Source organism: Bombina bombina, chromosome 6 (assembly GCF_027579735.1).
Source record: "Bombina bombina isolate aBomBom1 chromosome 6, aBomBom1.pri, whole genome shotgun sequence".
In the NCBI taxonomy this organism is placed as follows: Eukaryota; Metazoa; Chordata; class Amphibia; order Anura; family Bombinatoridae; genus Bombina; species Bombina bombina.
Window position 1 is genome coordinate 932,476,397 of NC_069504.1, and position 20,500 is coordinate 932,496,896.

The 20,500-nt window shown below is 33.8% G+C and overlaps 1 protein-coding gene across 1 annotated transcript in view; it reads right to left on the reverse strand.

Moving 5' to 3' along the window:
• TENM2 (teneurin transmembrane protein 2) overlaps nt 1-20,500 on the reverse strand; it is a 1,369,502-nt gene that overhangs the window by 1,089,177 nt on the left and 259,825 nt on the right. Inside the window, exon 3 of the mRNA XM_053719586.1 lies at nt 2,217-2,426. Within this exon, the coding sequence (XP_053575561.1) occupies nt 2,217-2,426 (210 nt within the window). The remainder of the gene's footprint in view (nt 1-2,216; nt 2,427-20,500) is intronic.

The window sequence follows — 20,500 nt, forward strand, 5'->3', positions numbered from 1 at the left end:
ACTTCCCAAACCAGGACAATCCCCAGGATCCCAGATTGGTGGGAGATCTGCATTTAGAACTGTCCCTACTTTGTATCAGCAGAGCAGATAATATAAGGTAACAGACTTTTAACATGGTGCTCCTATAATCCAACCACCGCTTCCATTGACAATACAATAACAATCCACAAAAATCCTTGCACTCAGGGTGACAACTTGAGCCATTCAGGGTGAAAAAAGTAACATAGTAACATAGTAGATAAGGTTAAAAAAAGACCGAAGTCCATCAAGTTCAACCTATACAAGTCTAATATACTTACAAAAAACTCCAGTTGAGCTTAAATTAATCCCAAAAAAGGTGAACCATTTAATACAAGCAATCATATCCATGAATTTTGTTTCTAGTCAGAACCGTATTTAAACCATTTTGAAATGTATCTAGGGTATTGGCATTCACTACCTCCTTTGGTAATGAGTTCCACAATTTTATTGCTCTTACAGTAAAAACACGTTTCAGTTGCAGGAGAATAAATCTCCTTTACTTCAACCTTAAAATGTGACCTCTTGTCACAAACAATTTTCTTGGAACAAACAGAGCTTCTAGAGAAAACAGACCCAGTTTGGCTAGCCTATCCTCATAGCTTAAATTCTCCATTCTCCTTATTAGCTTTGTGACCCTTCTCTGACCTTTTTCTAGTTCTGCAATATCTTTTTTGCAATCGGTCCCCAGAACTGCACTCCATACTCAAGGTGAGGCCTTACCAGGGATTTATATAGTGACAGAATTATGCTTTCTCCCTTGAATCAATGCTTCTTTTAATACATGCTAGTATCTTATTAGCCTTTGAAGCTGCTGCCCTGCATTGTGCACTCATATTTTGCTTGTTATCTATAACTACTCCCAAATCCCTTTCCTCCTCTGTTTAGCTAAGTTTTGTCCAATTTAAATAATATATTGCCTGATTATGTATTATTTAAATGGAACAAAACGTTATTTGTAATCCATCATCAGTCATTGAGAAGCTTACATGCAGCCTAACGAAACGCGTTTGTGTCATTGCACATTGTCTTAATGGATTACAAATAAAGAATTTGTTTTTACTTTTCTCACCCTGATTGGCCCAAGAGGTCATTGCGAGTGCAAGGATTTTGTGCAGATTTTAACATGGTGGATTTCATTATTTTATGGGGGCAAAAAAATTACACTTATTTTTTTAATATCATGTACAGAAAAAAATATAACATACTATTCTCATGACAATCTCCGCTTTGAATAAATCATTATGTTTCATATTTATTTAGTGTTTAATTTTCTTTAGTGGCATATCTTTTGGAAAAGGCATCTAAGATGCACTGAGCCTACTTAAAATTTGTAAGTAATTCTTCTCAGTAATGGGGATTCACTAATAGTTTTTCATGCTTTAAATCACAGTTAATATAAAAAAAATACTCACGAGTGAAATGAACTAAGAAAGATGTGATTTGTTGAGTATGTCTAGAAACTCAAATAGCATACAATTAGGAAAGACATTTAATTTGCCTATTTTTGTCATCTTTCTTCTCTAACACAACCCAGATTACAACTATTTGCATGATAATTAACACTTGCAAAGCAAAAAAAAAAAAAAAGAAAGAATTAGATATTTAAACCAACATGCAAAATAGAAGCACAATGAGGAACATTTATGGAAGTCAGAGGGACATAGATACTTAGCATAAAAAGAGGCAACAGGGCCGATTTACTAAGCAGTTATAGCTGCTTATTCCGTGCGAGCCTTCAGGCTCGCCAGAATTAGGAGTTAAAAAGCAGCTGTCTTAAGACCACTGCTCCTTAACTCGTCCGCCACCTCTGAGGCGGTGGACAGCAATCATCCCAATCAGATAGGATCGGAATGATTGACACCCCTTGCTAGAGGCTGATTGGCTACGAATTTGCAGGGGGCGGCATTGCACAAGCATTCCACTAAAAAATTTTGTGCAATGTTAAATACCGACAACGTACGCTGTCGGCATTTAGCGATGTCGGGCGGACATGATCTGCTACGACATTTAGTAAATTGGCCCAACATCTTTTTATAACAGAGATGGCTGGTAGGCTATAGGTGTCAACATTTTAATGACCAATGGACTGCATAACACATAAAATTTAATTTACAACAGTAAATTTCTTGAATGTCATTAAAAAGGTAAATCTTAATCCCTTTCAGATTAAGGTCAAATATGTGGGGATTTCTTACCACTGCTGGAAGATTGCTGTGGGCCCGAGCATGCTCTTAGCAGGTATGAGTTAGGTGAGAACTCCTCGTCAGGGTTGGTGTCCATGATTTGATGAGAAGTATTGCTGTCAAGCAACGGCATCTGGCAGCTAACAGGAGGAGGATTATGGGAACTAGGCAGTTGTGCAGATGTTAGAAGGCTAGACGAAGATGTAGATGGAATGGGACGACCTGGGAGAGGAAGAGGAACAGGGGTTAAAGGTCAGCAATGAAGGTAATGAAAATGCACACAAAAAGTTATGTACATGCACCATAAACAGACATTAAATACAGCTTTATAAATAAGTTCACCTAAACTTCTCAACCATGACTTTTGTATGACATCTGCTGGACTTGCTGAAATTTTTTATCAGTGATTTTGAACCAGTGTGTCTGATTGTCTTAAGTGATTAAAAAATGAAGATAATAATATAAGTATTGAATATACTGTATTACTACTTTTTTTTGCTTTAAGTTATATAGGTTAAGGGAGTGATATGAATTTGAAGACAAATTATTTTCTATAAAATAAATATCATTATCAACATTTCTAACGTTTATTTCCTTTGCTTTACAATTGATATCCTATGATATTTATTAAGTTAAGGTTCACTGATTTTATCCAAAAAGAAAATATTATTATATATTGCATTTTTATTTATTTTGTCTATCTATCTATCTATCTATCTATCTATTTATCTCTTTATAAAAGTTACACATGTACTTAAAAAAGATTATGTGATTTGCTAGTTTCCTACAAAAACTGTCATTTTAAATTATATACAGATATTACATAAATATAACAATGGTCCTGTAGAAATGTAGAAAATGATTTTGTGATCAGGTGTTTGTGTGTGTTGTATAAGAGTGTGTGTGGTATGTGTCTGCTGTATAAGAGTGTGTGTGGTGTGTGTGTTGTATAAGAGTGTGTGTGGTGTGTGTGTTGTATGAGAGTGTGTGTGGTGTGTGTGTTGTATAAGAGTGTGTGTGGTATGTGTGTGCTGTATAAGAGTGTGTGTGGTGTGTGTGTTGTATAAGAGTGTGTGTGGTGTGTGTGTTGTATAAGAGTGTGTGTGCTGTATAAGAGTGTGTGTGGTATGTGTGTGCTGTATAAGAGTGTGTGGTGTGTGTGTTGTATGAGAGTGTGTGTGGTATGTGTGTGCTGTATACGAGTGTGTGTGGTGTGTGTGTTGTATAAGAGTGTGTGTGGTGTGTGTGTTGTATGAGAGTGTGTGTGGTATGTGTGTGCTGTATAAGAGTGTGTGTGGTGTGTGTATTGTATGAGAGTGTGTGTGGAATGTGTGTGCTGTATAAGAGTGTGTGTGGTGTGTGTGTAGTATGAGAGTGTGTCGGTGTTATTACCGTTTACACTACATTCAAGCTTGACTACAATAAAAGTGTGTGTGGTGTGTGTGGTGTGTGTGTTGTATAAGAGTGTGTGTGCTGTATAAGAGTGTGTGTGGTATGTGTGTGCTGTATAAGAGTGTGTGTGGTGTGTGTATTGTATGAGAGTGTGTGTGGAATGTGTGTGCTGTATAAGAGTGTGTGTGGTGTGTGTGTAGTATGAGAGTGTGTCGGTGTTATTACCGTTTACACTACATTCAAGCTTGACTACAATCAGGAATAAAGTATGCACACTTTTTATTCACTTGTATATTACTTCAGAAATGTTGAGACCAACCATAAAAACAAGGCAAGGGAAGGTATGTGGTATCATGGCACTGGGTCTTGGGGGAAAAAAAAGTTTGAAGAACCCTGCTAAAACTGTGAAAATTGATAGAATTTATTTCAGAAGACAGAGTCCATAAAAAATTAAAAACAATGTTGGTATGTTAGAATTAAAAGTTAAATTTGACAGTGTACTGAAAAATTGGTTTCACCTTTAAGTGTTTACAATGATTATGTATGGTAAAATGTTCCTTTAGATATATTTTTGTTTATAAATAGCTGTCTCTGCTAATTGAAACTACAACCCAATGAAAGAGGCTGAGCTTGCAGGAAGAGCAAACCTCGTTAACTGATCTGTCTATGTTTGTTTAAAATCCTCTCATTGTATACACAGTGAGAGCAGTTTTAATAAAGAACAATGAAACTTTGACTTTTTATTATCTCTCTTTGACACCACCCACTGGGAGCCTGAGGTTATTTATAAAGATTCTTGTTTACATAACTTTTCTATAACCAGTACTTATGTATGTAAATATGTAAAGGTAAATGGACTATTTGTAAATAATTTAATTTACTCCAGGATGTAAAATAAATCATTGGGAACACATTAAGAAGATAAAAAAATCAGCAAACTTTCCATTTAAATATTACAGGAAATACTGTATATGGCAAATCCTGTATTATCAGAACATAAAGCACAGATAACTGAAACATATATATTATTAATACTTTAAGTACATTTGTATTTCAGACAAATGTGATATTATAAGTAAACTAATAAAATAGATAGTTTACAGATGTTATCATCCTTTTACATTTTTTGAAATCTTAGATATAAAGGATGCATATATAAATTATATATAATATATATATGAAAAATAGCATAACTTTTTCATTTGTATTGTTTTATTATGCAATAGAAAATGCATTTATAGTTGAGCCATTGTGCCAAAAATTGCCATTGCTTGCTGCTTGTGCTCCATACAATTTAAAACAGTTGTAGTCTCTGTGATGAATAGCCATAGTTTTTTGACCTACAGAATGTACAAGTCAGCAGTCTTTGTTTGAGAAATGTGCTAAAGTGAGCAACTTTACGGATCCATTAAAGTTTAAGTTCACCTAGAAACAAAAACTAAAGTTGTAATAAAATGAAACTCTTGAACATCACATAACACTCTATTTTATTAAAGAAAGACTAAAAAAATCAAAGAGATGTTGAGAGTGTTTTAATTGTTGTCTTTTTGACTTATAATTTTCAAAGCAGTTATATTATGTGTATAGTAATCAATAAATATGGTCGAACTCCTGTAGAGATCAAATTAAAGGGACATTGTACTGTAAGATTTTCTTGTCGTTAATGTCTTCCCTATTGTCCCTTTTACTCATTCCATTTTATTCTGTCATTTGAATTAACTGTTTTTGTCAGTTGAAACTACAACCTCTACTGAAACTTGCAATACTGTAGTATTCGCTATAGAGTGTTCTTGCAGCAGCTTTGAATACAATGATATCAGCTGCTTGCTTGTATACATTGTCCCTTTGAGCTTTCCCTATACATTTTTAAAATAATTAATACATTCTTTATTTTGTCACATTGTATTCATAGTAAATATGAAAATAGAAAAAAAAAATAAGATTCAAAGTTGATTCTTTCGGACTTACATACAGTAAATATAGGTTTATTTTTTAGGAATGGACGTTTCTTATGAGAATTAGCATTTTATTGTTCATTTTGATATACAATATACAATATAGTAATTTGATATTTTTCTGTATCATTAAAAAAATGAGCAATAAATAAAATAAAAGATTTCAGAGATGGGAGGAGAAAAAGTGAGGTAGGTACATATGGGGTATTTTTAAATGCAGGCCTTGTAGTACAATTATATAGAAGATTCATGTTAGATCTTATAATTAATCAGTAAGAGCATTATAAACCATGAGTTCAAGTTTTCGTTTCATGGCTTTTCCAATATTTCTTTAAAGATCTGGATTTTAGGATTATTTATTGAGCTACTAGACTATGAAAAGCCACGTCCTACTGAGTTTCAGTGAAATTCCCCTTAACAGTGTTTTGCTTTGTGTCTGTGCATAATTATTCTGGTTTGTAACTTCTGTCTGGTTTTCTTCATAAAGAGCCCTTGGTTGCATTTCCTGCATTTAAATCATATACACTTTGTTTCTAGATTTTTTTTTTATGTATACACATAAATGATCTAATTAGTCATCCTTATGTACTTTGCAAACACTGTACCACCTTGTCCACTTTCAAAGTATGGTTCTGACTTCTTAGCCTCATATTTATTATTACATAAATCAATTATTTCAAGGATTTGATTAAAGGGACAGTCAACACCAGACTTTTTGTTGTTTAAAAATATAGATAATCTCTTTATTACCCATTTCCCAGTTATGTATAACCAACACATTTATAATACACATTTTACCTCTGTAATTACCTTGTATCTATGCCTCTGCAAATTGCCCCCTTATTTTAGTTCTTTTGACAGACTTGCATTTTAGCCAATCAGTGCTCACTCCTAGGTAACTTCACGTGCATGAGCTCAATGTTATATATATGAAACACATGAACTCCCTCTAGTGGTGAAAAACTGTCAAAATGTGATTAGAGGTCTAAGAAATTAGAATATGAACCTCCTAGGTTTAGCTTTCAACTAAGAATACCAAAAAACAAAGCACAATTGGTGATAAAGGTAAAATAGAAAGTTGTTTAAAATGACATGCTCTATTTGAATCATGAAAGTGTGTTTGGACTTGACTGCTCCTTTAGCTAGATGGGTTTTTTTGCATTAAAAAGTGTCTATAAAATCTCAAACTTCCATGTAATCAACATACCAAGGACTAGATTACGAGTGGCGCACTATGAGCGATATCGGGTTTTTGTGGCCGTTTGCATGCAAGTTCAATTTCTCCCATATTACAAGTTGAAAGTAAATGTGAATGCATGAGCACAATCGCAAATTACGCTAGAATGATTACCGAAACTTCAGAGCTCTGGTTAACTGTTACGCAAGTCCAAGAACTGTTACAAAATTATCAAAAATACATTTAAAAGTACAGAACATTCATAACAACACTATCTAATACAATTATTTTTAAAAAAATGCATAAAAAAGTTATAAGGGCTCAAAGATATGAGATGTCATGTCATAAGTACTTTTCCATAGGGAACACACACATATATATATATATATATATATATTTATATACATATATATATACCGTATATATATATATGTATATACATATATATATACCGTATATATATATATGTATTTACAGACATATTGTATATAGACATATAAATACAGATATACATATGTATAAAAAAAAAACATACATACATCTTTTGTTAAAACAAGGCTCCATTAAAGTCTTTGGGGAAATACGATCCTGCGTTCGCAACTTTGCAAAGTCTTTTTTTCGGCACGAGGATGCGACCTTGAGAGCACAAAAGTTTTATTTGCGACATGTAATAAGTGTGCAACTATGCGCCCAATGGTAAAAAATGGTGTGGGCAGATAAAGCACTTACGGGAATGCAAATTTGACCTACACTAATCTAGTCCATAGGGTAAATTACAAGGGGAGCACAATTGCTAGTGCAACCAATTGTGCACAAATAATAATGCATAACCTGGTTAACAAATGGAGGTTTAACTGTTTTAACTAAAACTCTGATGAAATGTGATACACTTTTAATAGATAGCACAGGGAGTGCTATTCATGGGCTCATTATGCATATATTACAAGTGAGGAGTTAATGTTATTAGCAGGATCATTGTGCTCGTATTGCAAATGGTGAGCTATGTGTTGCACTTGATCACAATCTAAAATACTGCTGTAAAACTTAGAGTCTTTTAAGAAGTAAACCATTATTATCAATAGTAAAGCATAGAACTACATGAAGGACTTTTTATTCAGCATAGCGCACCCTCGACTTATCACTTGTGCTATATCCAACATTCATTTTACTGCACCCCCATAGAAGTCTTTTATTTAAGGGATTTAATATGGCCTAGAGACTATTGCTTGAGTGCTAAAAATATATTTGGACTAATATGGGCACAAAAAAGAAGTGCTATTGATTACACTTACGTGATGTTATGGCACAATAGCACTGATATGTTTGCGCACTATTTGTAATATAGGCCTAAATTTACTAAAGCTTGGAAAGGGCAACACTATTAAAAAACTGTCAATGGAAATGGATTTCGTCTTAGGTGAAATTGTGAAGTCCTCTGAAGATATGTTTAACTTTAGAACCCCCTTTACCACATTCCCAATTAGGACCCAAAAAGGTATATTTACAATTCATGTCTAATAATTTATAGCTCTTCCTTATACTTAAAGGGGAAGTCTACTCCAGAATTTTGTATTATTTAAAAAGATTGATAATCCCTTTATTACTCATTCCCCAGTTTTGCATAACCAACATGGTCATATTAATATACGTTTTACCTCTGTGATTACTTTGTATCTATGTCTGTGCAGACTGTCCCCTTATTTCAGTTGTTTTGACAGACTTGCATTTTTGCCAATCAGTGCCCTCTCATAAGTAACTCCATGGGCGTGAGCACAATGTTATCTATGTGGCACTTAAGAACTAATGCCATCTAGCTGTGAAAAACTGTCAAATGCATTCAGATAAGAGGCAGCCTTCAAGGGCTTAGGAATTAGCATAAGAGCCATACTAGGTTTAGCTTTCAACTAAGAATACCAAGAAGACAAAGCAAATTTGATAATAAAAGTAAAGTGGAAAGTTATTTAAAATTACATGCCCTATCTGAATCATGAAAGTTTAATTTGACTAGAATGTCCCTTTAAGGTAATGTATATGTTTATGTGTAAATCTATACACCAGGTGTAAAATCACAACGCAGATGTGCAATAGTGGAATGGGCAGTGTGGTTATGGTGTGCTTGTATGATAATAGGACAAACATTCAGGAAGAAAAAGCATGCAAACCTAAATTACAATATATTAAAAAATAGACATGTACATTCGGCAGCTTCATTTGCTGCCAAATGCGGAAGAAAGCGGCTACTCACGGTATTCGGCTCTTTTCAGAGCCAGATTTATTCTTGTGAAAGTTCAACACACTAAGGTCTGGATTTGTACAGATTAGTGTGTTGCACTTTCACAAGAATAAATCCGGCTCGGAAAGAGAGGCAGGGCGAAAGCAATTGCCTTCTTCGACTAACGAAGCAGCCGAATGTACATCTCTATTAAAAATTACATATAGCACCATAAAAACATCAGTAATAATATTCTAATGTATTTCCCAGGGGAACTGATGAACAGTAATAAACAGATGGCCTCAAATTCATACACAACTCTGCAGCTTCATATTGCTCTATATGAAAAAGAAAAATAGTGTATAATACAGTTTTTTGTGCTGTATATTTTGAGACAAATTCACCAGCATACATTTAACAAGATAAAACATCGAGATCTGCTGGTGTAAACTGCATAGACAATATAATGATACCTGTGAGGCTACTTCAGACACAACCAAAATTACACCCCTGTTCAACTCACTTGTTTGCTTTAAATGCTGCACTTTTTATTACTGTATTACTATTTTACATTCCTACTTTTAATAATTTTTAATACATGCAATCAAAATAAAGTAAAATATGTCTACACAATCTTGTGAAGGGCCTAGAAGAAATGAATCTTCTTAGACAAATCCCTACACTAAGAGCTTTAGAGAACCTTACTCTTAGGGGTAGATGTATTAACTGTCTAGTGAAATGCTTGTGCAATGCCGCCCCCTGCACATACGCGGCTAATCGGCCGCCAGCAAGGGGTGTCAATCATCCCGATCGTATATGATCAGGATGATTGCAGTCCGCCACTCGGAGTTAAGGAGAAGCGGTCTTAAGACCGCTGGTTCTTAAGCAGCATCCGCTGCTTCATAAATATACCCCTTAGTATTAAATCCATCTTTACTTTAATTTCTACCTAATAATAAATATATTTTTTGAAAATTCTATTTATTCCTCCAAGCTACTTCTAGCTGTATACGTTCTTTATTTATTTTTAGGCTTTTTCTGTGCATCTCTAGTGTTGCTAGCTGCATCTTAGTTGCTTTAACAGATTTTTCATCTGTATACCACTCAAAAAACATTTATAAATGAGAAATGCTTGAACCGGAGAGGAATAGTGAACTCTCAAAAGCCTGTCATGAATAATTAATTGTTTGGCCAAATAAAAAAATATCACAGAATAATGAAGGTTCCATATTTTCTCCTATCAATATTAGTTTTACGTGATATGTAGTTCTGATCCCCAATGTAAAAATGTAATATTTCAAACATGATATAAAGGCTGCCCAGTGCACCGGCCCTGTTGAGAAAACCATGCTGCAGGATGGTGCTGATATACAGCCATCGATACCAAATGTAAATCTAACCCCAGCTTCCTGCCTTAAACGTGTAAAATAAATGGTTACTTTACATTGTTAATTCCTCCACTTTATACAAAACCCTAAAAAAAAAAACAGTTTGAATAACATCTTGTTTTTTTAAGCTATTTTTAAATTTTAAACATAGGCAAAACTTTTGTTTTAAAGCTTAAAATAGCTATAGTCATATTTTTTTCTTCACAATTTTGTTTTTAATGCATTTTTAAGCACTTCAGAGTTAAGCTTGGAGGATAGAAACATGACATGAGGCAAAAGGGCGTAATTTGTTTTTTAAAACGCTTCACCTTTCCTTAGATGCAGTATACTTCTGTACGCTGAGATTCTCTCACTTCCGACAGACCAAATATCACCCTGAGAATAACCAAGGTAACTATGCTGCAAACCTGCTGTACATTTTTTTATTTTTTTTTACTTAAAGTGCATAATACTTTACTGTTACAGACATTTAGAAAGTGCAGCTGAAGGCAAGTGATCCAGGGTCCGTAAAGAGCAGTCATATATTTAATGTAGTTTAAGGGTCACAAACACCCCATATTTTTATCAAACACATGAGAAATACAAATCATAGTCTGCCTCCTAATGTGCAGATATTAGTAATAAATATAGCACATCAGTTTTCAAATGAAAAAACAAAAACAATACTTCCCTAATTAATCAAAGGTCCGAGTACAGGAGTTCCCAGAGTAGAACAAAACCTATTACCCTCTGACCTCAATAACCCAAATAAGACAAAGAGACAATGGGGTATATTTATCATAGTGCGAGCAGACATGATACGATGTAGCGTATCATGTCCGCTGCACATCGATAAATGCTGACATCATACGCTGTCGGCATTTATCATTCCACCAGCAGTTCTTGTGAACTGCTGGTGCAATGCTGCCCCCTGCAGATTTGTGGGCAATCGGCCACTAGCAGGGGGTGTCAATCAATCCGATCATATTAGATCGGGTTGATTTCTGTCCGCGGCCTCAGAGCAGGCAGAGACGTTATGGAGCAGAGTTCTTGATAAATCGGACCCATTATGTAGAGTAGAAGATCAAATGATTGTCTATGTTTATAAATTAATTACAACATAAATAAACTAAGTAAACATCTTAAAACTGATGTTGGGATGGTGGCAATTGAGTCCTTCATACTTCAAACTGCAAGAACTCAAAGTCCACATTTGAAAGCTGCAACTGAGCCCCTATGTTCTGCCCCAGGCAGATGGATTATAACAAACTAGGAGTTCTTTATATGCCTGTATATCCATGGGATGGTGCACTAGGCCACCAACTACCATATGTTGCCCCTCACATTAGTAAGACCATCACTTCACTCCTACTCTCTGCCAATATATGAAAAATCCATAAGGGGCTCCAGCACCACTATTCGTAGAAACATAGCTCATCATAATGAAAAACAGAGGAGAGAAAGCACTTGTGTGTGTGTTTGTGTCTGTATATGTGTGTGTGTTTGTGTCTGTATATGTGTGTGTGTTTGTGTCTGTATATGTGTGTGTGTTTGTGTCTGTATATGTGTGTGTGTTTGTGTCTGTATATGTGTGTGTGTTTGTGTGTGTGTTTGTGTCTGTATATGTGTGTGTGTTTGTGTCTGTATATGTGTGTGTGTTTGTGTCTGTATATGTGTGTGTGTTTGTGTCTGTATATGTGTGTGTACGTTGCACATTTCAGGAGGTCCAGAGCTGCAAAAAATATGTTTTTATATAAAGCATTGGATTTGGGTTATTACTTATTGCTGACTATACAAGGATATAAGGCAGAAGCATGAATGGATGTTTTATCAAGGAATGACAGTTATCAGGATTACTAGAAATGCAGTCTCTCAGCTTGAAGGCAGAAGTGAATGACATCAAGTGCTTTGACTCATTAATACACTGTTATATACTTTTTAAAGAAGATTTATTTGATGGTCACTATTGGAAACAAGACTTATGATGATTTGATCTGACTACATAGTTCTTATTGCACTGAATGTGCCTTATGGTTCAGTGTTTCTGCGTTTCCTTTAATTGGACTTGCTGCAGCATTTATTAACGATTTATATTTGGATTATATTTTGCCATTTTGTGTCTACCACAGAGGTTTTTTTTGTTTTTTTTTAACACTTAGGGGCTGATTTATCATTTATTGATTCATTGATTTATTGATGCCCCTTGTTTCCGGTGAGCCGAAACAGAAGTTATGAAGCAGCGTTCTAAAGAACGCTGTACCATAACTTGTCTGCCTGCTCCGAGGCCGCAGACAGAAATCAACCCGATAGAATATGATCGGTTTGATTGACACCCCCTGCTGATTGGCCGCAAATCTGCAGGGCGGCATTGCACCAGCAGTTCACAAGAAGACTTTGGGTGTTGAAATCAATGTGTTTATTTTGTTCTATCTCTTGATATTTAGTTGAAAATTGTATGAAGGACTTTTATGATATCCAATTCGATATTTTTCTAATATGGAAATTATGTTATTGTGATAATTGTAATGTGTATATGAGCCAAAAAAACAGCTGATAAACAATTTTGACAAGATTAAAATGTATCCCAATTTAGCATAATAAACCTTAAACAAAAATAAAATTTGATATATTAACAGATAGATAGATAGATAGATAGATAGATAGATAGATAGATAGATAGATAGATGATAGATAGATAGATAGATAGATAGATAGATAGATAGATAGATAATGTAGATACATAGATGATAGATAGATAGATAGATAGATAGATAGATAGATAGATAGATAGATAGATAGATAGATTAGATGATAGATAGATAGATGATAGATAGATAGATAGATAGATAGATAGATAGGATAGATAATGTAATATTCCAGCTTGTATGTGGATGACAACATCATACATGTTTGGACTAATTTAGAAATAAACTCCTAATTCTCTAGAGCTTTTAGAATCTTTGTAAATTTAAGGTTAAATATGTTATTTGAGAACTATATCAATTAAGAATATTTTGTGCTAAAATAAAGAAGTTTGTTTTCTATTTTCTATTTTTATACATCTATTTCACTTCCTGATTAAAACAAAGCACCTTGAGCCTTGACAAATATTCCCAAGCAAAGCTCTGACCTACTCCAGTCAACCTCATTTCTAAGTAGCGAAATGAAAATCTCCACTGGGATCACTACATTTCTCCACAAATGTGTACTGAGCCTTTCCTTTTTGCTGTTGGTTATCTTAGTGGCATTTAGTAGTGTGACTATCTGTAAAATAGGTATCAATTAGTGAAAGCTATGAGATAGCTGTAGGTGGTAAGGAACACACTTTACGTAGAAAACATGAAAGAATGCAGAGTTGTTTTTATAGATTGTTTCCCTTGCAAGTGATTGAAATCTCACAAGTGCTACTGATGCAGGCTTCCCTGAACATTGCTACAGTCAGAAACAAAAACCTATTCTATTAATAAATATATAAATGAACTTCATCTGTAAATGATCTTATATACTATTAATTTTGCTTCATCCTAAAGATATTAATAGACTTAATATATCAATTTATATTGTGTTGCTTTGATATTGTTAGTATCTTAACGTAACCAGAATTTTTTATTTGCACTTGATTTAAAAGTTTGTTTGATAAAAACAGAGGACCATGGTTAAAAGTACTTTTTAAAGAGACATAGAGCTGCAATAAAAAACTGTTTGTTGATTGCCTAAACCTATAGGTTTAAACGCAACCCCAAAGGGTTTAACACATGGTTAAAGTTAGCTTTGGCAATACACTGCCAAACCTGATCTGAACAATTTTGGATTTGCAGTTACGTATTTAAGCTCTTCCCGATTGGCCCAGTGTCCAGAAGGGTTAACATAGGTATAGACAAGACAATAGTGCAATAAGAAAATGTCCTGGTGCATTACAAAATGCTTTTATTGCAGCTGTTTTTCTTTTCCTTGAGATGCCTGGTTGATGAATTCCTTGGTGCTCACACAGGGCCCCATGGATGACTTGGGAACCAGTCCGTCCGGCTCTGCAGTAAATAGGCAGCGGCCACTGTATGCCCGGTGCACATATATACTATTGCACAAGCATTTGATTGTACAGTACCAATCATACACAAGTAGGGGTTGTCAATCACCCCACACTAGCATGTTCAGGGGGATTAAGGGGATCGGAGGATGTAAAAAAATAATGGTCGTATGAGCAACCTTGCCCCAAAAGGGCTCCGGAATAGCATTTGTTGCTTTGTACATGGAGCCCACAGAATAGCTTCCACCATTATTATGTATTTATTCATTTTGTGATATCTACAATTTCAATTCATGTTATATGCTAGGTAAAATGGGTCTCACAGACCCACTACGGTCATTGCATTTAAACTACTTGCTAGTAAAAGTTCATCTTTTTGATGGTTCTGAAATACTTTTTAAGGTTTAAAATAACACCAATATAACTATGGAAAAACTGGTTATACTTTAAGAACTGTACACTAAATTACTAATGTTTTTAATTGTGCTAGTTATCATTTTAATTCATTCAGTAAAATGTTTATTAGTTTTGCATATGTTGTAGAATCATAGGATTTATGCAAATAGAGATGGAGAGTTTGTACAAGGAGTAAGCTATATGATGGGTGATACACAGAGGAAGATCAATTCTTGATTTACAATTTAAAAAAAAAGCATATTTCATTGGATATTCATACCTATTATATTTGCATAATTACATGAAAAAGTAAGCCTATAAAATAAGATATCTTTTTAAGAAAAAACAACTAAAAGTCTATCATTGTTATTCATAGACAAAAACTATACATTTATAAGTACTTTTTTTAATAAAATTAATGAGTCAAAGCTTTATAGGAGTATTGCCAAGATTTTAATTGGAAGTAGATAGATATCCATATTCCATAGTCAATTAACCTTTTTATTATAAAAAGACAACTCTGAATTTATATTCTTTGGAACCGTTTGGCCAAACTTCAAAACCAATATTGGTGAAAGGGAGGAAATGTTGGAAACGTCCTGACACTGCTGGCTATTCTTTTGTGTTTACCAACTGGGGCTGGTGAGCAAATAATAAAGCAGTAAAAAAGGGAAATGGCAGTGAACAGACACAAAATGCATGGAAATAGGCTGCCCATTAAGGGCCAGATTTCGAGTGGCGTGCTAACAGTTGCGCACAAACAATATCGAGTTTATGGCAGCCGTTTGCACATGCCGGAATTATTGTGCATATTACAAGTTGAAAGTAAACACGATCGCTTGAGCGCAACTGAATTTAACAGGATAGTGAGACCTCAGAGCTCTCGTTAACTGTTGCACTCAAACAAAAAAATTCACAAAACACATTAAAAATACGTTTAAAAGTACAGTTACACTCATAATAACACTATCTAGTAAAAATTGCAAAAAAATGGCATAAAATGTTATAAGGGCTCAAAGATAAGAAGTCTCAGGTGTTAGAAAAAAAGGACTGCAAAGGGCTTTAGCACAGAGATACATGCATGTCCAAATATGTATATGTATGTATATATATATATATATATAAATATATATATATATATATATATATATATATATATATATATATATATATATGTGTGTGTGTGTGTGTGTGCATATGTATTTATATGTGTATATTTGTATTTACAGACATATATAGTACAAACTGTACATGTTTTACATTCCAATGTTCTTCACATAGGGGAATATATTCTAAGTATATATAAAAAGATAGTCCAATACATATCTGTATATATCTTTATCTATATATAATTATATAGATATGTATTTATGAATAAATAGCGGGTAAGCACACTTGAGAAAATGTGATCATGTTTGCGAGCGAATGGGTGGGGTTGGGTGTTATGTTTTCCCCCACTTTTTGCACTCCATTGACTTCTATGAGGGAATACGTTAATATGATCTATATATTCAAGTTTGGCTTTTTGCATGTTGGGATAGCGCATGAGCAAAAACTTTTTACTTTCAACTTGTAATACGAGTGCTACTCAATGTGTGCAAAAGCTTACTTCTAACTAAGTTAAAGTAAAGGTCAATTTAGATGAATCGGTGCCCGGTTTTTAATAATTCTATTAAAAACAAGGGTACTTTAATGCATCAAAATTGACATTTCACTTGTTTTCTTCAAAAACTTACCTTTTAATCCTGACAGCCGCTGCAGTGCTTCCTACGCCCGTCGCAAGCCCTCTTCGTGGGTCCAAAATGACGAATCCAGCTTCCTCCAATCACTGCGTTGCCTTAGGCCATGATTCCCCCGGGGGGAAAGCTGTGATTGGAGGATTCATCATTTCTTACGTATGAAGAGGCTTCCGATGACCGGGGGAATCGCCAGAGCGGATGTCAGGATTAAAAGGTAAGTTTATGAAGAAAACAAGTGAAATGTCAATTTTGATGAATTAATAGGCCCTTGTTTTTAATAGGATTATTAAAAACTGGGCACCGATTCATCTAAATTGACCTTCACTTTAACGTGTGAGTGTGAGCAATAAATAGTGCTCCACTCATAATCTAAACCCTAAATTGGGCCTAGAACCTTAAAAACTATAAAAGGACATTAGTTTATTTTTAAATATACATAGTATTTATAATCATTAAGCAAATTTCAAAAAATCTAAATACAAAATACATGTTTTAAATGCATTTAAGCTGACTCTTTGTCCTATGAATTTGTATTGATTTATTGATTGTTTTGTTTATGTTTTGTCTTTTGCTGTAGTGGGAAATAGTTATAAACAAAGCTCCTATACTGCTCAAGCAGTTAGTGTATATAGTGCTGTAGAATGACAAATCTGGTTCCTGCATGGTACGCTCTACCCTCTCTAGACGCATTGGGTAAACCAAAGTTTTCAGAGATTACAGAAAGAGCAGGCAACATAAATAAAGTATAACTTTTTTTTCTATGAGTATTTAACATTTTACATTAAAAAATTGAGTTTAATGTCTCTTTAAAATATCATTAAATGAAGAGGAAGGTATTGAAAAAAACTGCAAATGAAGGGGTCGCAATCAACTGCTACCATTCATTGAAGGTTAGCAGCACATGTCTTGACATAAGAGTGACTGTTCAACCATTTTTTTTTCTCCTTCCATAGTTTTCAGAGTTGTTGGGTAGCATATGATGGCAAGTTCTTTGAATTTGAGGCTGGGACACCTTTGAAAAAGCTGAGGTGCAACGCATCAGATGACACTGTTGGGTTAAGTGGGAGAGCTGATAAAAAGTTTATTTTTTTAAACTATATTAATGCCCAATCAGAAGTAAAACTAAACATCTGCATTTTAATGAAAATGCAACTTTAAAACAAGGATCCATTATCGTCATTATTATTATTATTATTATTATTATTATTAATAATAATTTTGGCTGCATAGAAATGCGTTGTTATGGATTAAAAGAGAAGAGCAATGCTGCAAAATTCCTTGCCAAAGTCCACACATCAAACATATGCAAACATAAAATCAAAGTAAGATATGAAAAATATGCTAATGTGGAACCTGTAGACCACAGATAGAATATTGTCTTGAAATGAATAGGTTGTTCATATTCAATGACATAGAGTCTTACGAAGAATTGATTTCAATTTGCATTTGTAATAAGAAATCTCCTAAACTCGTATATTATTATAATAATGAAGCCAGACAACACAAGTAGCAAAATGTTGGAAAGGAATCTTCATTTTGTCTACACTATAAGTTGATTCTTGACCATAAATGACAAGGATTTAGCTGTAAATTAGCAAGAACAATTCCCCATCTCCGAAGCTGTCAAAATGGGCCACTCTGGACAATTTATCTTATTCCGGCACATCTTAGGAACCTGTCAATCATGCATGTGATGCTGATTGTCATTTTTCTATCCTCTTCCTTTTGACTCTCATACCAGGCAATTTACTGCAAGTCAATCAAGGTTGAAGCAGACCTTGTTTAAATAAAGCTCTGTTGGATTCTTTCACACCAACAATTTCAAAAAAGATAGAATGTGCTGTATATTTTACATTTACATTTATAGTACTTTTTCCTGTGTATTTTTTTTTTTTAGCTAAAATGTAACACAAGTTATAAGTCAAAACTAAAACCACCCAGAGATTTAGACAACAAAAAACAACCTGCAAAGGTGGAATGAAAGAAGCTGTATACATTTCCACTGTCAAAAATTCAATCAGTCTGCAGATATGTCTAACGTTGAAAGAGTGCTCAAGTATGAGATTGCTTTTGCCACTGCTCTTGATTCCTAATCTGAGGGAGGGCAGCATGAAAGGAGCGCTATGCCCCAAACTATCTGACCTTGATAACCCAGATAAACAATTTCAAGTGCTAGTCCCTTCCAGCATCTTGTGGGGGAGTCACATACAGTAAAACTGTTGAGTATGACAACATTTTATCTTGTTATCATAAGTTTGCAGAAAACAAATATATATAAAAAATGCATAGTACACTCATAATGTATTTAGCTTGCTTTTTACCATACTGCTTGACCGATCCGGCTATATGCTACACATTGAGGGCCAGATTACGAAAGGAGTGCAAGTGGTTTATCGTGGACGTTAGATCTCATCATGCTTACCGCTCGTATTACGAGGTAAAAGTAAACGCAATCACTTGAGCGCAATCATGATTACCACTAAAATTATTACTGTGATTTCAGAGCTCTGGTTAACTGTTTTGAGAAACAAGTGTCACAAAACATAAAAAATATGTTACAAAGTACACTTACACTGCACACAAAAGTTATAAAAGCTCAAAGATATAAGGTCTCAGCTGTTAGAAAAAAAGAGGCAGACAAAAGGCTTTAACATTGAGATACATTCGTATACATGTCTAATCATGTATATGTATGTATATATATATACAGTATATATACAGTATATATATATGTCTATATATGTGTACATATGTATTTATATGTGCATTTATGCATTTACAGACATATATACACATATATTAACACATAAATACATGTACAGATATATAAATACATAAATATATGTACACATATATATAGAAGTGCACTGGAGCCATTTGCAGTTAAGTAAATAAAACCATGTAAAAGCATATATATGCAATATTCATATTTAGTAAAGTGTTATACAGTGTATTTACTGTAAATATATATATACACACACACACACACACATATATATATATATATATATATATATATATATATATATATATATATATATATATATATATATATATATATATATATACATGTGTGTGTGTTTATAAGTATGGCTGGAGGTGTGTCTTTTTATATATCTATTTGTCTAAAAATCAACATATTCGAAAGGTGTTAATATACTCAACATTAACATAAAATCATATCTAAGCATTTCTCAAGGATCACCCCTTATCGCTCTCAGTCAGCTATGTTGACACACTAGTGTGCCATGACACCATATTTAATATTCATAGCTATAAATATTTGCATTTACTTTTGACTTGTAATAAATATTTTTTAAGGCTATATTTGTGTGCATTTTTTTAAATACCTTTAAACTGGAATGGAATACCTAAATAATGTGTATCTTAGATTACATATTTACAGAATAAAAATACAGAATATTAGTTATTTATGAAAAAAATATATACAGTAAAAATATACAGTAAATACCTGGGCAAAAACATAGTTATACTAGGTGATATCATTTCTGCCCAGTCCCAAACAGCACAGAAATTATTTCTTGTAAGCAGAAATCTATCAACATATTGCATAATAGATGTATTTAAACGGATATGAAAGCCAAAAAACACACAGAGCATACCATTTTTTAAAATCTGCTTTGTTCCCATGATATTCCTTGTTGAAGAGATACCTAGGTAGGTGTCTGAAGCACTTTATAGCAGAAAATAGTTCTGCCATCTAGTGCTCTTGCAAATGAATAAAATTCTTGTACAACTGCTGCCATATAGTGCCCCTGCCATATTGCTTTTCAACAAAAGATACTCAAGGAACACAGACAGAAAATGTAAATATAGAAGTAAATTAGATGTTTGTTTAAAATTACATGCTGTATCTGACTCAGGAAAGAAAAAAATGTGTGTTCCATGTCCCTTTAAGTACTTCTGCATAAAAAGACAAAAAGAAATCTGCAAATTGTTGCAAATTGTAGTGTTAATATAAAACGGTACCATATGGGGTTTTGTTAAGAATGGTTCCCCTGGACTTTATG